Source organism: Mesoplodon densirostris, chromosome 2, assembly GCF_025265405.1.
Source record: "Mesoplodon densirostris isolate mMesDen1 chromosome 2, mMesDen1 primary haplotype, whole genome shotgun sequence".
NCBI classification, from domain to species: domain Eukaryota; kingdom Metazoa; phylum Chordata; class Mammalia; order Artiodactyla; family Ziphiidae; genus Mesoplodon; species Mesoplodon densirostris.
Genome location: NC_082662.1, coordinates 120,843,898 through 120,866,153, shown reverse-complemented (window position 1 = coordinate 120,866,153; position 22,256 = coordinate 120,843,898). Strand labels below are relative to the sequence as shown.

The following is a 22,256-nucleotide window of genomic DNA, read 5'->3' as shown; positions in this document are numbered from 1 at the left end:
AGGACTATTAAGACATTTTGTACGTTGATGGGGATGATCCAGTAGCGAAGAAACAGATCATTCAGGATAGAAAGACTAAAAATGCGGGAGCAAAGTCTTTGAAACTGTGACAAGGACTGGAATGCACAATCCAAAAGGAAGGAGTCACCTTAGATAAGGGTGATGATGATGACAATGACAAAGGTGGTAACAGTGACTAACCTAACAGCTAGGCACTAGTTAAAGCATTTTTGCTCATTTAATTCACACACAAATCTAAGAGGAAGGTATTAGTAATATCTCCTTTTACAGGAAGCCAAGTACAGAAAAGTTAATTAACTTGCCCAACTATACTTATCCAATAAGTAGCAAAGTTGGGATTTAAACTCCATGGAAGATACTTTTCTCCCAGTGCAATAAGAAGGCAGAGTTTGTGGGTGTAGATGCAGGTGGTAGCAGAAAGATAAAGTAGCTCTTATACAGTTACATCTATTTTCTCAATGTAGCATTTGGGTGAGTTCATCAGCTGAGGGGGTGAGGAGAGGGGATGTTGGAGATTTGAGAAGAGAAGGTGAGAAATTCTTGTTTCAGACAGAAGGCAAGTGAATTTACTAGCAATGACAAGAGGTAGTTTTTTTTTTAACATCTTTATCGGAGTATAATTGCTTTACAATGGTGTGTTAGTTTCTGCTTTGTAACAAAGTGAATCAGCTATACATATACATATATCCCCATATCTCCTCCCTTTTGTGTCTCCCTCCCACCCTCCCTATCCCACCCCTCTAGGTGGTCACAGAGCATTGAGCTGATCTCCCTGTGCTATGCAGCAGCTTCCCACTAGCTAGCTATTTTACGTTTGGTAGTGTATATATGTCACTGTCACTCTCTCACTTCATCCCAGCTTACCCTTCCCCCTCCCCGTGTCCTCAACTCCATTCTCTACATCTGCGTCTGCGTCTTTATTCCTGACATGCAGTACTGAATGCCCCTTTGGAATTCACGGTCATAAATTTGAAGTGAATCTACTTGTCCTGACTGGATGGTATTTTGTAGCAATTTTCAGCTGCTTGAGAGCAGGCATAAAGAGGATAGCTGGGTTTAACTAGGGCGGTATTTTTACAGGCAAGTGGGACCTAAGAAACGAGGAGCCAGGAGGGTGGTTTGCAAGAGAGTGGTGATAGTACGGGACATGGAATGTAGGCTGGGTAAGGAGGGGTGTATGGCCATGATGGATGTAATGGACACAGAAAAAGCGGTAGGGTCAGAGGACTGGAGATCTGTGAGGTCAGAGATACCCAGCTGGAGTGTGGGTATTACAGTAGGAGAGTAAGGAAGAGTCAGAGGGGGATGCCTGAGGAGGAGATTTCAAATGGAGTGCCATTACGGATGATGATACGGTCTAGAGTATGACTGTGTGGATGGGAGGCTGAGGTCATGCAGAAATAAAAGATGACTGGATCTAAAGAGGCCAGAGTGCTGGATGAGTCCTCTGTGTGGATGCTGAAGTTTTACAGAGAGCTGACAAAAGCAGTGGTGGAGAGTCATCAGTGAAGGTGGGATAGAAGACAGCAACAAAGAAGGGTAGGAGGAGCATTACAAACTTGAAAGATGTTAGGGAGACCGAATAAAAAAGGAGAGGTCATTTGGAAGTTGTAGTGGGGAGCAGAGATACTACCCACCCCATCTGCAGGCTCAGAGGTATATGAGGAGGGGAAGAAAAATCAAGCTCTAATTTGAGAAGTAGCCCCAGTTAGAGCAACAAGGTGAAGAGACGGTTCAGAAAAGAGGCTGAGGATGCAGCACAGGACTGAACACATGGTATATACTCAATCAGTATTTCCTGAATTTGAATCTTAAATTTTCTAATAGTATACTATATCCTAAAAAGGAAAACAAAACTTATTTACAAAGAAACTCAAACCAGATTAAAAAGGAAATGATCCTTTAATTATTATATTTTTCAAATCCATGAAAAGGCCATTTTCAAAAATTAGTCCCCTGGCCAAGAAAATCAGAATCAAACATCATCTTATTGTTCTTGGCTTAATACAAATGGATAGCTCAGTGTTATGCAAGAGAATGCCTGGTTTTATTTTATAAGAATCTGAGATCAGAACAACGAAATTAAGTGAATTCTGCCTTGTTGAAGTTTAGACAACAGCCTTTCTGAGCATAAGCTGACCAGAAGTTAAATCTATTACGGTTCAAGCAGAGAAACCTAGGTACCTATGGAATAAGATTAATAATATTCCCTAAGTATATTCTTTGGAGTGTAATATAGTACACTTTGAAATATACTGTTCCATTTGAAGTTGTAATATGATTGCTCCATGAAAGCTTCAGAGGTATGCCTTTATTGAAGGAAGATAAGTTCGTCTCAATGTTATAGTTTGTTTCTTTAAAAAAATTGTTGTCTTTGTAAGACTAAGAAAATGTCATAATTCTTTTATGCTTTAAAAAAAAAGTTTTATTTTGTGTCTATAACGTTGCCTCCTAAGCATTTCTAATAAGCTGTCTATATACAGCTAACTGAAATTTTATAGTCCTCTATGGTCTTAATATGTACAATGAATATCTAATGTTTTTTCTCTAAGACTAAATTTTATTGGAGTTTATCTAGAATCCCAGTGTTTTGTTTTATAACTGTATTTGGTGGCTTAATCATGATCATCAATCAGAATGTGGACTGGTTCAACTGCAGGTTAAAGGGCTTTTCATTTTCATCTTACTCATTAAACTATAAGGTTCCCATTACTAGACAGAAAATTTACCAGTAGTTCTATTACACCAGATAAATGGACTTGAGAAGGATAGCCAATTCTCCTAGTTTCATTAGAGCCTAATATGATGTGTCAGAGGAAGTAATCAGCCAACAATATACACTGTGCTCATTTACGACACACAGCTGGTATTGGGAGTGAGAGATTTCTTTTTTCCATGAAGAACTCAGCTGGAAGTAATCTCTTCTTTATTAAATTTCTTTAGTACTTTCTTTATTCCTTATGGGACGTTCTCTTTGGGATACAGTGATTTCCGTGCTCGTCTTATTTTTCCTCCTAGATTCTAAGCAAGTACGCTATGCCTTAACATCTTTGGATACTCTCAAAGTATTAATGGTATTATTTGTATTTTATCTAATACCCAGAACTAGTGGGAGAACAAAATGCAATAGTAATACTATCAATATCAAATTCATCAGTATTATGGATTAAATATAAATAGGCTTCTTAGGTTTGGTCTGGTACTCATATCACCATTTATGTGATACAGGAAACTGCTCTGAGTTCCAACAACCTAACTTACAAATTCACTCTCAGAACATAGCAGGGACTTCTTATACATCATGTATTACCAGAAAAAGGCCCCAGACAGCAAGTGTATAGATCAGTAAAGATGCTAACTTTTCCAATTTTGTAAATAAAAGAGAATGATTTTTTTCTTTTAAAAATATAGTAATTTAAAAAGCAACTTTAAATTAAATGCTTTACTTTTTAAAAGAGCACAGGAATTTAAAAATAATATTTTGTGAAAACAGTGGGAAAATGTTTCAGAATTAATGCATGGACATATAACTAACCAACTGAACATTTTGTGTCTTTTAGTTAATCCAGAGAATCTAGGTTAAACAAAGCAATTGCATGTCGTTCATAAACCAAAATTTCAACTTACCATTTATGTTTATTGCTGGTAATACAATTGACATCTTTGGTCTTGTAGTCTTGTTATGGGTGGTAGCTGGTAGCAGCAGGTGATCCTAAGATTAACAAAGAGCAAGTTGTTACTCATAATAATTGGCTTAGTCCTATAACAAGCCAAATTCAGAGTTCCTAGGATGCCAACATTTCATCGCAATCATAAAAAAATGACAGTTTTTATTTGAACCTGGCTTTGGGCGTAATTAACTACAAACCATTTACGATTCATTCATTCATAATGCAATAAACATTATGAATTGCTGAATGACTATCATTACCAGGTACTACATATCAATAGTATTCTTAGAATATTCCTAGGTTCTGATAACATATATGCTGCAGTATACTATAAAGAGTATTGGTCAAGCAGTCAGAACAGAGGGATTTTAATTCTAGCTCTGCTGCTGAATAGCTGTATGATCTTGGTCTGTTTCCAGTCCTGTAAAATGAGGAGGCTAGACTAGATAATGTCACAAGATACTGAAGATATCTATCTAATAGAGTCGTTTTCAAACTTCTTTTTTAAAGAAGAGGAACGTTCCCCCCACTCCCAAAAAAGAATTCTGATCCCAAATTACTGATATATAAAAGAGAGATTCTCACTGAAGCAAGGCCAAGGCTGAGAGCCTTGCCTGCTTAGCCTCCTCTTCTTCCTTTGAAGCAGCCAGTGTTAGACTTTTCTTTTGGTAAGCAACAGGTATATACTGAAGAAGATACATAGTTCTTGCCCTTAAAAAGCATACAGTGTAGTGGAAGGGTTAAAAAAATTACAAGTGCATGTCTAGCATAACTATATAATTCTAAATGTGATATTGCCAACCTTTGATCATCTATAAATGACCCAGGGCATCTGAGGTTTCTAGTTTACAACCACACAAATACTGCAATAAGAATGAGCCAGGAAGAGTTTGCCTTCAAAAACAGGGTAGTGTGAGTGTTTTGGAGAAGACAAACACATCTGTAGGTATTCCAAAGCTGATTATAAATGACTTAATGACTTTGATATTAACTACTGTTTTCAGTAACTCCTCTTTTTCCTAGCAAAAACATGGGAATTGTCACGGCAAAAAGGAAAAAAAGAAATAAGTATATATATATATAAGCTTCCATTTAAGGGAGCATGATTAAACTGAGATAAAGCTGACACACAGTCTAACTCCTCTTGCTTTCTTTTCTTGTTCGTTTCTCATTCATTCAACAAACTTGCTATATGGAAGGACTCATCAAAAAGGATTTGACATAGCTGAGAGTGATAAAAATTCAATGCAACTTAATTCAAAGTCAATGTGATTATGAAATATAAGTATCAACAAAGCTAAGAAAAACAAATTGAAATTAATGTACATGAACAGAACTGTACAGAAAACATTTGCAGTAACTGCTTGTGCTTTGTCTAATTCAAGGCAACATCTCCATGAGAACATATTTTTTTTTTAAAAAGAGGGGAAAAGATGAGTGAAATTGTTCTTTTAGAATTCCAGCCTTGCAGCATGAGAGGTTTTTTTTTTTTTAAGTGCATTGTTAGACACAAAGATCACATGTTTCTGAGAGTAAGATAACATGATAGCCAAGACAAAACAAAACATGCTGATCTTCAGGCCATGAAAATTATAAATAGCTAAACTCCTATAATTAAAATACTGCTTCAGGATCCCCAAAATTGAATGACAAAACAAACCAACAAACTTACAAGCCCCAAATTAAGGCTACTGTAAAAATAAACACACTTAGATTCCATTGGTCATGGGTTAAGGTCAGGCTCAGACTTAAAGCTGAGTTTCCTGCTAAGATCTTACGATTCTCCAAACATAATGCCTCCTACTTTCTTCATTAAATTTCAAACAAAGCAGTTACTTTTGCAGCAGAAAACCAAAAATCACATTATTATTTGTGACAAAGAAGAATCACATCTTGAATGCATAAAAACTATTACAGTTAACCTGCCTTACCTCTAATTATTAAATGTTTGCAAAATGGGAGGAAATCCTACAATTTAAAGTGCTTGTTTACCAAGAGGCCTACAGGTTAGAATGGCAGGAAATCAAAACTGGTATACTACAAACTCTAATTGTGCTTATTTTATATTAAAAAATAATTTGTACACACACATGCCTGGGACAGCATAGTTGTTTCATTTAACATTTACTTTCCCTTCCTCAAGTTAAACGTTTCTTGCCATAACAATGAATCATCAATCATTTTTTCTCTCCAACTATGTTCATTTCACTTTTTATGGCATTTCACTAATCCTAACAGTGACATCTCCAGAGAAAAGGAGCCAGTCAACAAGTATTTATTGACTTCGTACCATTCATTAAAAAAAATTTACCGAGCATAGTGACCTGCCACGTACTCAGCACTGTGCTACAGACGACAGTTTCTTTTAAAGAACATAAATTCAAGCTTTTATTTTGTTAGGGAAAGAATGCTAATTGTGGCAGGAACAGTCATTTGTGCTCAATATCTGCTTTCCCTTCTATAACATTAGAATAGAAATAGGACTTTCCATTTCTAATGGCATTTAGTTGGGCACAGAGCCACTCAGAAAAAGGACTATATTCCTTTGCAACCAAATGAATCCATACATTCAAGTTCTGGTCAATGGACTATAAGGAGAAATGGTGCACAAAACTTTGTCAAGGTGGTGATGGTGAAAGACAATCTTCCTCCTTCCCTTTTCTCTTCCCTGCTAGCTAGAATGCAGGTGTGACTGCTAGAACTGGAGTAGCCATCTTGGACCATGAGATGGAAACTGCAATCTGAGATTTATGGACCAATAAGATAAAGCAGCTAGTGATCCTGATGATCAAGGAGCTACCTACCGTAAGATCTCCAGAACTTCACAAGAGAGAGAAGCAAAATTCTAATTTGTCTAAGCCACTATTATTTTGGATTTTCTGTCACTTGTAGCTAAACACAACCCTGATTACTTATTATATTATAAATTTGTGAAATAATACTAATGGTATTTACTCAAGAGAAATCTCAATAAGGGTTAAAGTAATCAGAGACAGCTTTACTCTTTTTTTGACAGCATTCCAAAAACCACATTTGTTATCTGATATTACCTGATATTATCTGATATTGTTATTCTTAATATTACCACCCCCCTTTTACTTATTTATTAAAGAACCTGTATAGGAAATTCAATCCTGGAAAAATACAGGTACAATTAGATGAATCTGAACAAAACTCTTTCTTTCCTATTAAGTCAGTTAATATAATCCAACTGCAACAAAGGTGAAGCTACTTAAAAATAAAAAGGAAAAGTAGAAAAAAAGATGTTGCCAGAGAGATAAATATGATATATTTTGTCACTGTCATTCAAAACTATGTTACTAACTTTAAGATATCTTCAAACAGACTCCTAAAAAGCCTTTATAGGACTGAGATACCAAGGGTTATCTTCAGGGAGGAAACTATGTGCACAAATATTATAATCAAAGCTTTGTTATTTTTATGCCCAGAGGAAGTTAGAGAAACACTGGTGGGAAAACACAAAAACATTTCACTATGAGAATGAAGCATCAGTTTTCCAATGTTAACGCAATATTGTGCGTGAGAAAATACAGTATTTTCATACAGTTCTCCCAATACCCTCTTCCAAGTACTTTGTTAGAAAAAGCCAAAATATTAGTGCATAATACAGCATCCGAAGTTATCTGTTTCTTCTCTTTTTAAGACAGCTAAAGCACTGGAGACTAACTTAGCAAAAGAACAGGACCACATTTTGCTCAGCTGGAGGTTATGATGGTAAAACACCATAAAACTGAGGTCCTACTAAGTTTTGCCAGATGTTGATTCTACATATCTGTGTATAATAGAAACTGACCTTAACTTAAACTAACTCACTAGGTTAAATGACCCTTCCCACTCCCCTCTAAAACTTACTGACTGATGCCCCTAGCACACTGAACATTCATGACTAGTTTTTGTATTTTGCCAAAACTACTTTTGCTAATTGCATTTGTTACTAATTGTGTAATTTAATAAACTACTATGTAACTGATAAGATACAGTGTGAAAAGAGAGCACTGTGAGTATAGTTTATTGCAAGAAAGACAACATGGAACTTTAGTAGATCTGGACCCAAAAGGAATTGGCCCTACCTCAAAACGTGGCAAATGAATGCACATTTATATAATTAACTGAAACAAAATAAGATACATATACATCTTTTTAAAAAAATGATCCCCTGCTTTAACCAATTTTGTTAATTAACAGATTACCCACTAGTCTCTGTAGTACTAGGTAAAACAGCTTTTCCTATATTAGGAAACTCTGATTCAAGGCTGGAGTGAGTGAGTGAGTGAGTGAGTGAGTGAGTTATTTATTTATTTATTTATTTATTTATTTATTTATGCTTTTTAAAAATTTTTATTTATTTTTGGCTGCATTGGGTCTGCATTGCTGCGTGCGGGTTTTTCTCTAGTTGCAGCAAGCAGGGCCTACTCTTCGTTGCAGTGTGCGGGCTTCTCATTGCGGTGGCTTCTCTTGCTGTGAAGCACAGGCTCTAGGCCCGCGGGCTTCAGTAGTTGTGGCACACGGGCTCAGTAGTTGTGCTCACGGGCTCTAGAGCGCAGGCTCAGTAGTTGTGGCACATGGGCTTAGTTGCTCTGCGGCATGTGGGATCTTCCCGGACCAGGGCTCGAACCCATGTCTCTGCATTGGCAAGCAGATTCTTAACCACTGCACCACCAGGGAAGTCCCTGGAGTCCTTTATTTTTGATAGAAAAGAAGGTCCTTAATATCTAATGATGTCCTGTAGGAATGAAGGAAACTCAATCTGCAACAGGTGGCACTTCTGACACTAAGCAGCTTTCACTTAGATCACTTAGATCAACATGTCAAAAGGTTTGCAGGGCTTCCCTGGTGGCGCAGTGGTTGAGAAGCTGCCTACTAATGCAGGGGACACGGGTTCGAGCCCTGGTCTGGGAAGATCCCACATGCCGCGGAGCAACTAGGCCCATGAGCCACAACTACTGAGCCTGCACGTCTGGAGCCTGTGCTCCGCAAGAAGAGAGGCCGCGATAGTGAGAGGCCCGCCTACTGTGATGAAGAGTGGCCCCTGCTTGCCACAACTAGAGAAAGCCCTCGCACAGAAACGAAGACCCAACACAGCCAAAAATAAATAAATAAATAAATAATTTAGAAAGCTATAACACGTTATTTTAAAAAAAAAGTTTTGAAAATCAGGTCCACATTAATAACAATAGTCTCTTAACATTTTATATTTGATCCATATACACTGGATTACATAGATGGGGTTGGTTTTCCAACACAGAAAGCTGTTAAAACCAGACCAAAAATAAAAAGAGCATCTATCCTCATTTGAAAAATAGCTTTGTATTAAATTTTCTCTGATCTATGTTCCTACCCTAGAGAACTTTAGTGTTCTATCACTCTACCTCATTTACCTTACCAAGTATCTTTCAAACTGCCAAACAAATTGAAGAGCACGTCAAATCTTAAAAATAAGGTCAAAGTAGTAATTAAAAGTAGGTCTTTCACAGTTATTTATCAGATTCACAACATTCTGAACTAATGTTAATTTCTAGTAGTTATACTAATTGTTGATCAGAAGCCAAATGTATCCCTTCATTTAAAGCAATTAAAAAATTGCAAAAGCAGTTAGAAAATTTGAAATCATTTAAATACACAGACACACATAGGGACATATCCTGAAAATAAGAATTAAAAAAAAATTAGAGGTAGTAAAATTAAGTATAGTGTAATCATTTAAAAGCCTATTAAAATGTCTATGATGTAGGACTTCACATCATAGTAAAAACATAGGCAAAGTACATTATTCATCCCCAAAGTAGAAACAGTTAATAGAAATAGCTATATGAATGCAGTATTTGTGCCACTAATGTATGCAATAAAACTACAGACCAATAAAAGGAAATGTAAAGTTTGCATCTGCACTATTAGCACACATGTCAGCCAGAGGCAGAATAAATCAAAACTATTAGTGCACAACAGATAGCCCAAGAGTGAGCCAAGGTTCACATTTTGACAAGAGGAAACTTTTGACACTAAATTCAAATTTGATAACACAGGCAAGGTCACCAGAGGAAAAATTAGCTTGAAATCCTAATAATTACAAACTCAAGTTTAAGAGATGGTTCTCATATCAAACTCTATAGGAAGCCCCCAGAACTGCCCAACTGATTTTGAACTCCCCTTTTATTCACACAAAAAAGTGTATGACTGAACCATACAAAACTGTCATTTTTGTGAGTCAAATCTCAGTAATTTCAGGGGACTGCAGCTGCGCAGGCCACATGAGGCCAGGTGCAGATGTACGGCTGCTGCCATAAAAGATGCAGGTGTACAACCTGAAGAGATATCCTATATCAATGCACATGCTACTTCCACACTATTGGGAGACGCTGCTGAAAACAAAGCCATCAAACATCTTTTCAAAGACCATGCACACGCCCTTGCTGTTTCTTCTACCATGGGAACCACCAGACACCTCCTGGGGGCTGCCGGGGTGTTGAGGCAGCTTTCACTGCCCTGGCTTGTTATTATCGAAAACTGACACCTACTTTAAACCTAGACTGTACAGAACCACAATTTGATCTCAATTATGTTCCACTAAAGATACAGGAATGGAAAACTGAGAAAAGATGTATTGGACTCGCCAATTCCTTTGGTTTTGGTGGTACTAATGCTACACTTTATACTGCTGGCATGAAGGACAAATCATTTGCAATTAAATACTGATTTTTAAATGTTATAAACTGCATTAAGTTGAGAAATAATGTTTACATAAATGCATATTTTTATATATCAAAAAACTCAGTAATTTAATAAGGTTCAACCTAACAGTTATATATGCCTCTTTTTCAAATCTAGAATTAATTTTGAGTTTCATGGTCAAAACATGTCCTTGTAAACTTTCCCAAGAATAAGACAGTAGCCTCCAAATCACTCTTCTCTCTTGATGAGAGTTTCAGGGCAAGTGTTTATAAACCTGGGTAGGATTGTTTTCCCTGAAGAAAGCTCTTAGACAAAATGTTGGTTACGTGCTTTGGACAGGTAGAGGGCTAGGAAGTTTTTGACTCTATACTTCCTATTACTTCATTCAATAATTTGAGCTCATCAAATTTCAAAACTTTGTCAGCTATAATACAGGGCTTCTTCAAAGGCTGGACCGTGTGTGATTTAGGAAAAATACATTAGGATTCCTGAAACTTGTTATCAGTCATCACTTGTTGAGTGCCGAGAGTGGGGCAATCCGAAAAATGTCTTATTAAGGAAAAAGATCAAACACTAAATGCATAGAGTTTAACCATATGAGAGTTTGTCAGACATAATGTTTATAAGATGTTTCATTTTAAAAATTGATTTTACTCAGGACTACTGGCAGGAAGTGAATTTCCTGAGAATTACATTGCATCCTACAGATATGCTACCAAAGCAAAGCATGGGGAATGGACAGAGGGAGGGTCTGAGGCTATAGCAAATGGAGTCAACAAGTTTTCTGAAAAAAGAGATTAATTAGGAAACACTTCAAGGAAAAAGTTAGATATTGATATCAAAGAGAATTACTTTACTTTTTGTTGGAAAAAATGGGGAAAATGTTAGTCAACTGTTAAGGTATAATTAAAGTATCAACTCCATTCTCAACCTTCTGGGACCAATCCTACCCACCCACTTCTCTTTGCGTTTCCCTTCTCTACCACCTAGGCCTAGGCAAAATTAACTGCCCCTCATTTGTGTTTCCACAATCCCCCCTCCTAAATCGCTTAACATATTATAGTTTGTGCTCATATGTCTGTTTCTACTGGGCTGCATTCCTTCAGGGTAAGATTCATAATGGTGGGCTCCATGGGCTTCCTTAAGTTATGAGACTTTCTACTTAAATATGTAAATACATTTTTCTTGGGAGAGGGAAGAGGTCCATGATTAAAAAAGGATGATGATAGGGCTTCCCTGGTAGTGCAGTGGTTGAGAGTCCGCCTGCTGATGCAGGGGACATGGGTTTGTGCCCCGGTCCGGGAAGATCCCACATGCCACGGAGTGGCTGGTCCTGTGAGCCATGGCCGCTGAGCCTGCGTGTCCGGAGCCTGTGCTCTGCAATGGGAGAGGCCACAGCAGTGAGAGGCCCGCGTACCACAAAAAAAAAAAAAAAAAAAAAGGATGATGAATCACTGCTTTAAAGAGAAAACATCTCTCAATTCTCAGCATCTCAGACTAAAGGTACTCAATAAATATTTTAACATGAATGATTTTTTTAGTGAAAAAAATCATCTCACTCAAAATTGTTTCATATCTTGTAAACAAATGACTTTCATGCTATAACTCTTTTATTTACATTGAAACAAAAAGATTCACTTATAGACAAAATGTGCTTAAATGGTTAGATTTCATTTACAGTGAAACAGTGAGAAATCTTTAGTAAAATCATTTTATAAGAAAGTGTATTCTTACAATTAATGACCATTTCATTTCAGATTATCATTTTCTAATATCCCAGACATGATTTAATAGAAAACTGTTGATTTAATAGATTAAATTGCTCTGGTCAGTTTGTGGTTATTCTATCATCATGGTTATTATTCACTCATATCCTTAGAAAATCTTTTAATCTTAATCTCTTTCCAACAATTAAATGCACTCTTTTCCCAATACATCTTAAATTCCACCAAAACAAATATTATTCCTGATCTGTATTCTTAATATGATGAGGTACACTACTAGGAATAAAAGTAATTTAGGGCTGGTTGCTGCAAAGATGACTTAGAAGAGATAAGAAGTTTGGAATTTCTGTCCCCACAGCACCAGAATAAATTGGGCAAATAATGGAAACTCATTAAAACTTAAAAAAAAGTGAATAAGTAAATGGATGAATCTTTTTTCTTATTGTTACAGGGAGTCAAGTCAATAGAACATGAAGTATACTCATTTTAAGAGACTTATATGTCTAGAGATGCTCTAATGTTTCTTTACAAACTTCCTTAGTTTTAAAGATGGCAAAAACAAAACAAAGCAAAACACACATGCATAAAATAGAGAAAGGAGAAAGTTTAGGGCACCCAAATAGAAAATATCTTCCTCATCAGAAACAGTAAAATGAGGAATACAACTGGAGGAGATCACACTTATTGGAAATCACTTACTCTCCTCATCAGAGTTCAGCTGTTAAACAGATGCCTCTAAGAAACAGAAGCCATCATTTTAAGATACTGCCCAACACTCACCTATGGAAACACTCAAAACAATGTAACAAGAACCTAAGCTGGAGTTCACTCTCCAGTGTGAGACCTTCACAAGTGCTGATATGAGTTATTAATGGTGAAGCACTAGAGGAAATAAGATGTGCTGAGCCCTGCCCTGGAATGCCAGGTCACACAAAAGAGTGTTCCTCATAATCAGACTCTGAATAGATGGGAGACCTTAGGCAAGATACTATACAAAGATAATGTTCCTTATTCTAGAAGGGGTTTTTGGGTGGGGTCAGGGGGATTTTTTTCTCTGAGTTTTGAATCTTTACTCCCAATAAGTAAATATTTTATTAGGAAATATGGTTATAGATATGCTCTTTAGATCTATCAAATGGTTGTGAGCTATGACATTCAAAGATTGTAAAAAATCATCTACCAACACAGAACTCAAAAGATGTGTAGAATGGGGCTTCCCTGGTGGCGCAATGGTTGAGAGTCCGCCTGCCGATGCAGGGGACACGGGTTCATGCCCCAGTCCGGGAAGATCCCACATGCCGCGAAGGGGCTAGGCCTGTGAACCATGGTCAGAGCCTGCGCATCTGGAGTCTGTGCTCCGTAACGGGAGAGGCCACAACAGTGAGAGGCCCATGTACCGCAAAAAAAAAAAAAAAAAAAAAAAAAGAAAGATGTGTAGAATGACAATCTGAAATGCCTGACTGAAGTATCAGGCAATTATAAAGAGGAGCAATAAACTAAAAAGGAAAATAAAAGCCTAACAATTAGGAAAACAAATAGGTACTATTTTAAAAAACCCACCAAGGAAAGTGTTTAGGAAGTGAATACCAAATAATAAAGGCAGGAAAAGACATTCAGTTGACTAATCCGACCCTTTTCTTTGTTTCAACATACTCACAATTATTAAGCAAACATACCAAACTGCTGCTTTCTAAAATGTTAAAAAAAATAATAATCCAAAGCAATCTAACATTTTCCTGAAGTTTTTCTATTGCCCAACTTCTGCTATATATGGGACATTCAAAAAGCATATAAATATAGAATACATATTTAACTAAGAAGGTGATAGCCAATAAACTGAAAATCTGGTCCCAATTTCCTTCTCCAACCTTATCTTGTACAGTATTCCCTGAAATCTAATAAACTCAAAAGATTTCCTTTATTTCTTTTCTTTCCTACCACATTCTTTCAGGTATACTTAACTTAGCAGTGAGGGTCCTTGTGTCTGTATTGCCCTTGATCTTTATTATTCTGTGCTGGGATTACCTTCCCACCTTACATGACTTAGCACGTACATTCTTTTTTTCTTTGAAGGCTTTATGATCATCTCCCTCCTGACCCACAAATCTCATGTCTCAAGTCTCATGTAGCAGATTTTCTTAAAAGTCTGCTATTACATTCAAAAAGTCAACCAAAATATGACAGAAATTTTATTAGCAAAATCACAGAGTCATAGGGCAGGAAGAGACCTCAGAGATCATGCAGCCCATGCCCTCATTCGAAAAACTGAGGCCTAGCTGGAACTTAGACCAAGCTCTGTCGATAACAATTTTATTCAAATCTACCAACAATCACCACATCAAAATGAATGTTTCTAAAATCACCAAGAAAAATGACGGTGAGACCTCCAAAGTAGAAAATACAATTCACTCATGGAAGGCAATTTATCAAATTGCTTAGGGTGCTGGATTCTGCCCACTACCTAGATAGGTTTCTGGGATGTACCTAAATAAAAGGAAATCAATATCCATTAGCAACTTAACCAACATAATTATCTAACATGTCGTATTTGTCTATAACATAAAATTTCCACTCTTTCCCTTGTGTACTTCTCATCTTTCTTTGGTGTGTGATCAGGAAGCATATGCCACCTGTAACATAACTCTGAATCATATAATATCAGGATGTTAAATACACTGGGAAAAAAATTTTTCATCAGAGATAATCTTTATAGCCTCTAACCTAAATGAATGATAGTCAGAACTAGGGATGATTGTAAATAAAGATGAGTATAATTATTTCAATATTATCAATAGGATCCTAAAATGCATTTGCATGAACAATTCTAACACAGTCACATATTAAAATGTTAATGTCAAAATAGGTATAGGCAATCTTATATGTTAGGAATTATTCTTGTATGTTTTAAGTCATGAGTAGTGGAAACAGTTCTATAAATCTTTGAATCTATTATTTCCACAGCTCCTAGGATATATCTTGTTCATGAAAAGAATTGAGAATTGTTAAACGATTTTCTTTGTTCACAAAGAGGAAATAAATGTGTGGCTATATTGTGGGCAGTCAAAGAATGATCAAAGTACAATTGGATGACAACTTTCAGAATATAAAACTTTTCTAGAAAATAAAATCACACCAATATAAAATAGCAGGTTAAAATTATAGTATAGTGGTTTTAAACCACCAAACTTCAGGTGAGTATATACCTTAGCTATTTATTTATTTATGATCCAAGAGCAAGTTCAAAATCTAAAAAATAGCTGCTGTCTGCTACACCCATTAGTATTGCCAAAACTGTGAACAGAAACCCAATTGATGGATTTCTTAAGTTTACTGGGGGTGGGGGTAGGGAGGAATGTTGAGACTGAAGAATATGCTTGGTCATTCAAGAGTAACTGGCTTTAAAAATTACTTCACATAAATACATTCAAATACTTCATATGTATGACAAACAGGAAAATCAGTTCTATGACAGTTAAGAATAATGTTTGTTGGTTAACAGGACAGAATAATGTTTGGGTGATTGACACAGTGGTCTCTCTACTGTAATTTTATACTAAAACATCATAACAATGTTACTAAGGTTATACGGCAAAAGTATTGTCAAATGTAAGTTAGTGAATGCATTAATACTAATGGTGAGCCCAAGAACATGTACAGAAAGAGTTTCATATACACTTGAATAAAATAACAGATCAGTAAATCCTCAGGATATGTTAATCAATGGGCAGGTACAATTTGATGGTTTAATGAAATAATACTGCTTCTTTAAATTACTGAGAAGAGATCAAGTTTGGGATTAACATATACACACTACTATATATACAACAGATAATCAGCAATGACCTACTGTACGGCAGAGGGAACTCTCTACTCAATATTCTGTAATAACCTATATGGGAAAAGAATCTGAAAAAGAGTGGATATCTGTATATGTATAACTGAATCACTTTGCTGTACACCTGAAACTAACACAACACTGTATATCACCTATACTCCAAAATAAAATAAAATTAAAAAAAATTAGCCATTAATCTGACAGTGTAGCTAAATATTTCACAACTAATTTCAGAGTAAATCTAGTTAGTTTAGAAATTAATTAAGTTTCAGTGAGACTAAATAATTAAAGGAATAACTATATCCTACCATTAGTTCATTAAAAGGAACACCAATCTGCCTCTTATATAAACATATATTTAGAATAGTACTACTGTGAAGTAACTAAAAGTCTCAAATTTATTTTCTAGGCAGAACTTTTATATTAAACCTTTCTGAATAAATTTAAATAATTTCTGAGGTAGGAATGGAAGAGCTAAAAGAAATATTTTATATTTATTTAATATTTCTTTCTGACTACAATAATTCTTATAGCCTTTGCTATGGGAATTATCAAAGTTTTCATTTTTCAAACGTCATTTTTAATTTTCAAATTTTCTTATGGGGCTGAAGTTCATTAGTTTTACACAAAAGTTTTACAGAATGAGCATGTCTCAGGTAATACATAAATTTATGTACTTGAAAAGCAAAGAATTAGCACATACTATAAGATTAAGGAGATATTCTTTTAATAAACTACAATTATTTGCTTCCTTTCATCAAGCTATTCTGACTTCATTTGTTGCCATTACTCTTAATTCTTTCTGAAAGTATAAACAGAAATTAGATTCTTAAGTAACATTTAATACTTCCTACCATATGAACTATGTGGTCTTTAGGACTTCTTATAATACAGTGCAATAATGTGGAATTTAAATGCAAAAGATTATATTCAACTTATTGGTTTCTTATTGAAAATATTAACCCTCAGCTCATGAAACTCATAAAAATGGCCTTTTCATTACTCCTCTACAGAATAGCAAGCATACTCGTCTGTCAAATTTCTTCAGCTCCAGATGGGTGCCTATTAGAAGTACTGGAGTAAGCTATGAAATATATAGATAATGGGTTCAATAATTTTGAGCTTGTCTCACAGCATAAAACACAGAAAAGCAGAAAAAAATGTTCACCAATATTAAAAAAGTAGAGGAATAAGACAGTGATGGTTGAGTTCACTATACTTTTCAAATTGTTTAAAACTTATGAAATAATTTTTAACCAAAATGCTTTGTCTTTATATTTATTAGCAAATAAAACTTAAAATCTAAGAGAATTCTAATACTTAAGAGAATACTTTTTAAAGTATTTAATAAACTATGTAACTTTTAAGTATTTAAGAAATTAACTTTTTGAATACAGAAATCTGGAAGGGTAAAGCATTATGTTCATGACCACAGAGAATCAGTTTTGAAGAACAAAATTCTTCACTCTTTGATACACTAGACTTATTTCTCCATAACTCTTGGTTAGAAAAGTAATAAGAGAATTACTGATGCTGTTAATGGGGTGAGAGAGTTGTTTTCAAATGGGCTTACACAGCATGGGAATTCAGTACACGTTTGGAATAACTTGCAGCTGTTGCAGGGTGAATAGGCTTAAGGAAATCACTGGGAATATTGAAGGAGAATTACCAGAAGTACTTTAAAACATTTATATTATTGTGATAAGAAAAAATGTTTAATTAAATGCCTAAAATTGGTCTTTGTTTAATTCTGAATCAAATTTTTAGATGTCTCTCATCATTACATATTCCTGGGTATACATCCACAAACATGCTCAATTGTTAACAAAGTGGCTCACTTACTATATGTCTTATGAGAAAACAATTTCCTTTAGTTTGATCCAGTTTTGGTTTAGTTCAATGTAATTCAAAATACTTTATAAATTTACTATATGCAAAACACCATGAGGGATAAAGAGTGAAAGACCCTCACTCTTTTCAAGAAACTTATTTAGAGAAAACAGATATTACATATTATATAAAAATAATACAAAGAAACAGTATTACAGGAATTCAGTGGAATTTTGGGGATTTAATTGAGTGCTCAAATGCTGCTCCCTGAGGAAGAGCCTGATTTTGCCTGTAGGTATTTGTAGGTACCAGAGGTACATTATTCTTTCATCCAGGTAAAAACTGTTAGGAAAGTGTCTCAATCATCAAAATAAGATGTTAACCTTGTCATCTATTTGGTTTCTAAAGCATATGGAGTCACCCTGAATTAGCAATACAGAATGTTAGTACTCTAAGCTCTCACCATAAGTCTGGATAAGAGATATGATATTTAGAAGGTATGCCTAAGGGGCATGCTAGCCAACCACTCCTTTAGGCATTCCAAGTTCCAAGATCAAGTTGAATTCTGAGAAAGCTTGATTCACTTTTACTGAATTGTACATTATGAAAAGATGACAAATCAATGTCTACGGTTAATGTCCCCATCATATATCACTGTAGGTTTTGGTTCAGCTTCAAGACTCATCCCAATTACTTTAGAAACCTTAGCTCTAGAGCATGCTGTCTAATGCAAATATACTGCAAACCATATATGCAACCCACATGTAAACTTTCTAGTACACAGTAAAAAGTAAAAAGAAATGGGTGAAATTAATTTTAATAATCTATTTTATTGAACCCAATATATCCAAAAATATTATCATGCAACACGTATGTAATCAATGTAAAAATTACTGAGATATTTTACTTTTTCTTCTTCAAGCTCTAAGTCTTCAAACTCTAGTGTGCAGTTTATACTTACAGCACATCTCCATTAGGACAAGTTACATTTGAAGATTAGTGGCTACTGTAGTGAACACAGTGCAGCCCTAGAGGATAAACTTCTTTTGGGAAATGGCCCTTTGAGCCTTCATCTCCAACAAAAAACTACAGCTCCTCTGCTTTCCCCCTTTATTCTGTAGGTTATTAGGGACAGAGCCATGACAACTCCACTTAGCAGTTCTTTGGTGGTGAAGAATGAAGGTTGGGGTACTGGGTCAGTAGGATATTTTAAACCCATATATTCAAAAGTGAAATAAACAAAATCATGTACTAAACTTCTCCCCATCTATCTCCAAATGCTCTAACAGCACCTCCTTCCAACACAAGTGGCATGGCTGATAGTATAGAATAATGCCTCCTCAGAAGGAGAAGTGGAACTGGAGGTATTGAAACTCCTGAGTTTTGTTTAGTAAGGGTCATTTTTATGACCAAAATAAAGTTACAGTTAACATATAAATTTAGAGATTGTTTTAGATTTCTTCATATAATCTTTAATTAAGTAAAAATATTACAGCCCACTCTAGTTTAGAAACATTTCAACTTCCCTTAAATTTCGCAGAATAAAATAATACACCAGTTCATAGGTATATGTTAATTTATGGAATTCTACTGGTTTGCACATTTTTAGAACTCCCTTTTAACATAATCTCATTTATTAATAAAAAGGAGGTAGTACAATGCAGTGAAAAAAGCACTAGCCTGAAATGGAAGATGATTTGGCTTCTAGACTTTTGTCACACGAGTTGTGTGATGTTATATAATTCTCTGGATCTAAATTTCTTCATTTGTAAAATTAATGGGGCAAAAGTACATCCCTCAATCTCAAAAATCTTAATTGGAAACTATATATTTATTCAAGAATTTCAAAATGCTATATTATCCAAAGCAAATGGTATTTCTAATGTAACGCTGTAAAACTTTGTAAGAGTGGGATTAAATGACAAAACCAAAATAAATGGCCAAGTTGTAAAAGGAACTTAATTCTGATTGCAGGTTTAATTCCTGTCCATTAGCTCCTGCTAGCTTTTCACCAATAAGTAAAAATAACGCATAACATTCTCTATGTGAGAGAGTTCATTAAATTCAGTTTAGTATTGAAATATTTTAAATTTGAGTGACAGGGATCACTAAGCTTCACTGATAAGATTCTGCTAACTGAACTTTAGGAACCTGAAGACTTATCACAATAAAGAAAGCAAAGAAAAAATATATACAAATGTATAATCATCTAATATTAAATACCTATTATTGCTGATGAAAAGATAAGTCATGAAACTTCTATATTTCTATTCTGCTTCCCATGGATAATTTCAGTTCGAGGTAGGCAGATACTTAATGTGTTAGCAGTACAGTGTTGTAATGCAGAGAACAGGGGTGGTCCAGCACCTGTTTCTGTAACTGACTGAGTCCTTTGTTTTTTCAAAAAGATCAGGAATTTTTAAAAAATGCCTTGATGTCAGTGCACAATAGCATCTTTCAGAAATGTTTAAATGTTGACAGAGGAAGTAGGATTCCCTCCTACTCATACCAAATCATGTAAGCAGGAACAACTCATCTAATCAGTATAAGACAATGTAATTGCTTTCTTGAACATATTTATAAGGTAATAAAAATTTTTTTGAGGGGGGAGAGGATTAACACTAAATAATAAAATGGCTAATGCCATTATGGAACCTCAACTCAAAAGCAAAGTAAAATCCTAATATAAATATCTAGACATTCTCACCGTCATCTAGGCACATGTCCTCCTTGCTACTTGATCTCTATTTTCCACAGTCTACTCAAAACCCCTGCCCTAGATGAATATCATTCTCACAGTTAGGTAAAAGAGCCGTAAGAATCCTTGAAAGACAAAATGAAATGGGGTTTATTGCTATCTGAATCTGGGGATATCGGCCAAATGAAATTCTAATTAGTAAAACTGGGTTTATATATAAATGCTTATCTTCTACAGAAGTATGTATAATCTTTGTTGCAATAATATAAAGACATATATGTATTCTTTAAAATAAATAAAACCCACAAATACGTTTCAACAATTTTGTTAAACTAGTGGGTTATGGATGATTTCTCCTGATTTTTCAAATTTCTGAGCATTGAGATAGTCCTTTTGAAATTGAAAAAACATTTAAAATTGATCGCATAGTTATCTATTAATGGCCGAGGCCATTTGGTAAGAGTTCTGTAGAAATATGAAAACCTCATAAAGACTATAAAAAAATGTTGCCTCTAACCAAAGAATTTATAAACAATAATTTAAAGAAACCTCTAAGCTCCAAAGTTTAAGAACTTTAAAATTAAACCTCTTCTATATCATTTATATGGCTTAAGAAAGGTATTTCACTCAGTTCTAAAAACCAGATCTACCAATTTTAGAATTTCCAATCAAATCTGCGTTAGTAGCTTTCATGAATCACAAAAAGAACTTAAAAATTATTTAATTTCAAATGATTTTTTCAAACCATTTCCTAAGAACAAAACATCATTACACACACTCTTTCTCAATTCAGCTGACTTTTAAAAAGGAATTAAAAGGGGCTTTAAGTGCTAACAATTAGCAAATGATTCACATTGGATACCATGTTTTGACACCAGTTCCTAAAATAGGTTTGTTATTATAAAAGCTTTTGCAACCATTTGCAAGAAGGGGAAATAATAAAGGACTTGATTTTTGCAGAAGTAGGGACTTTATAAAAGCAATCCAGCTCCAATTTTGTTTGACATAGTGTTAGAACAGGGAATAAAATGCAAATACCAGAATTCTTTAACTGCAAAGGACATGCATATTTTTTTTTAGTAAAAGACATGTTTGGGTATTAGAGACAATTTATTTCAATCTGGCATAGGGTTTGACAGCTTAAGAGTATAAGGAACAAGCAAAAGATGATGGTTGTATTATGTATGGAACAGATATTTTAAACCTTAGATGATTAACTATGGTTGAAAAACAAGCAACAATTGGACTTCCCTTACATTGTCCACTACACACTGGCATGCAATTAAATGCCTGTCAAATGATATGAACTGATGTAGGATTCCTGGCACTTATCTGAATCAGATTTAATACCTTACAAGGGAAATAAAGAGAACTCTTGAGGAAGAATGTTAAATGCAAACAAAAGTCTTTCTATTAGGCAATATCTTTTGTTGTTTTATAAGGTCCAATTTGAAAGATTTGGGCTTTTCAGAAGTTCAATGAAAGAATAAACTTGTTTTACCATGGCATCACAATTTTTAGAAGCTTACTTTGAAAATAAAGCTTCCACTAAACCAGTTACAAATTTTTCTAATCTATATAGGTCAGAATAGACACATAGTCATATCCATTTTAGTAAGGACAGGCCCAGTTATAAGGTTATAAGTTATACAGACATAACTATAAGTAAAAAATTTTTTAAAGGTGATTGAAACAGTATTTTATCTCTAATTCACTTCACTCATGAAGAAACAGTTGTTTTACTCCTTCAGGTCAAACAGATAAGGAAAATGAAAAAGCAAAAGAAA

At 34.9% G+C, this 22,256-nt stretch overlaps 1 protein-coding gene across 2 annotated transcripts in view; it reads right to left on the bottom strand.

Annotated features, from left to right (window-relative positions):
- Nucleotides 1-22,256, bottom strand: part of ATF6 (activating transcription factor 6) — a 210,633-nt gene that overhangs the window by 46,829 nt on the left and 141,548 nt on the right. For both annotated transcript variants that reach the window (XM_060090833.1, XM_060090834.1), the window contains one exon: nt 3,649-3,733. In XM_060090833.1, the coding sequence (XP_059946816.1) occupies nt 3,649-3,733 (85 nt within the window). The remainder of the gene's footprint in view (nt 1-3,648; nt 3,734-22,256) is intronic.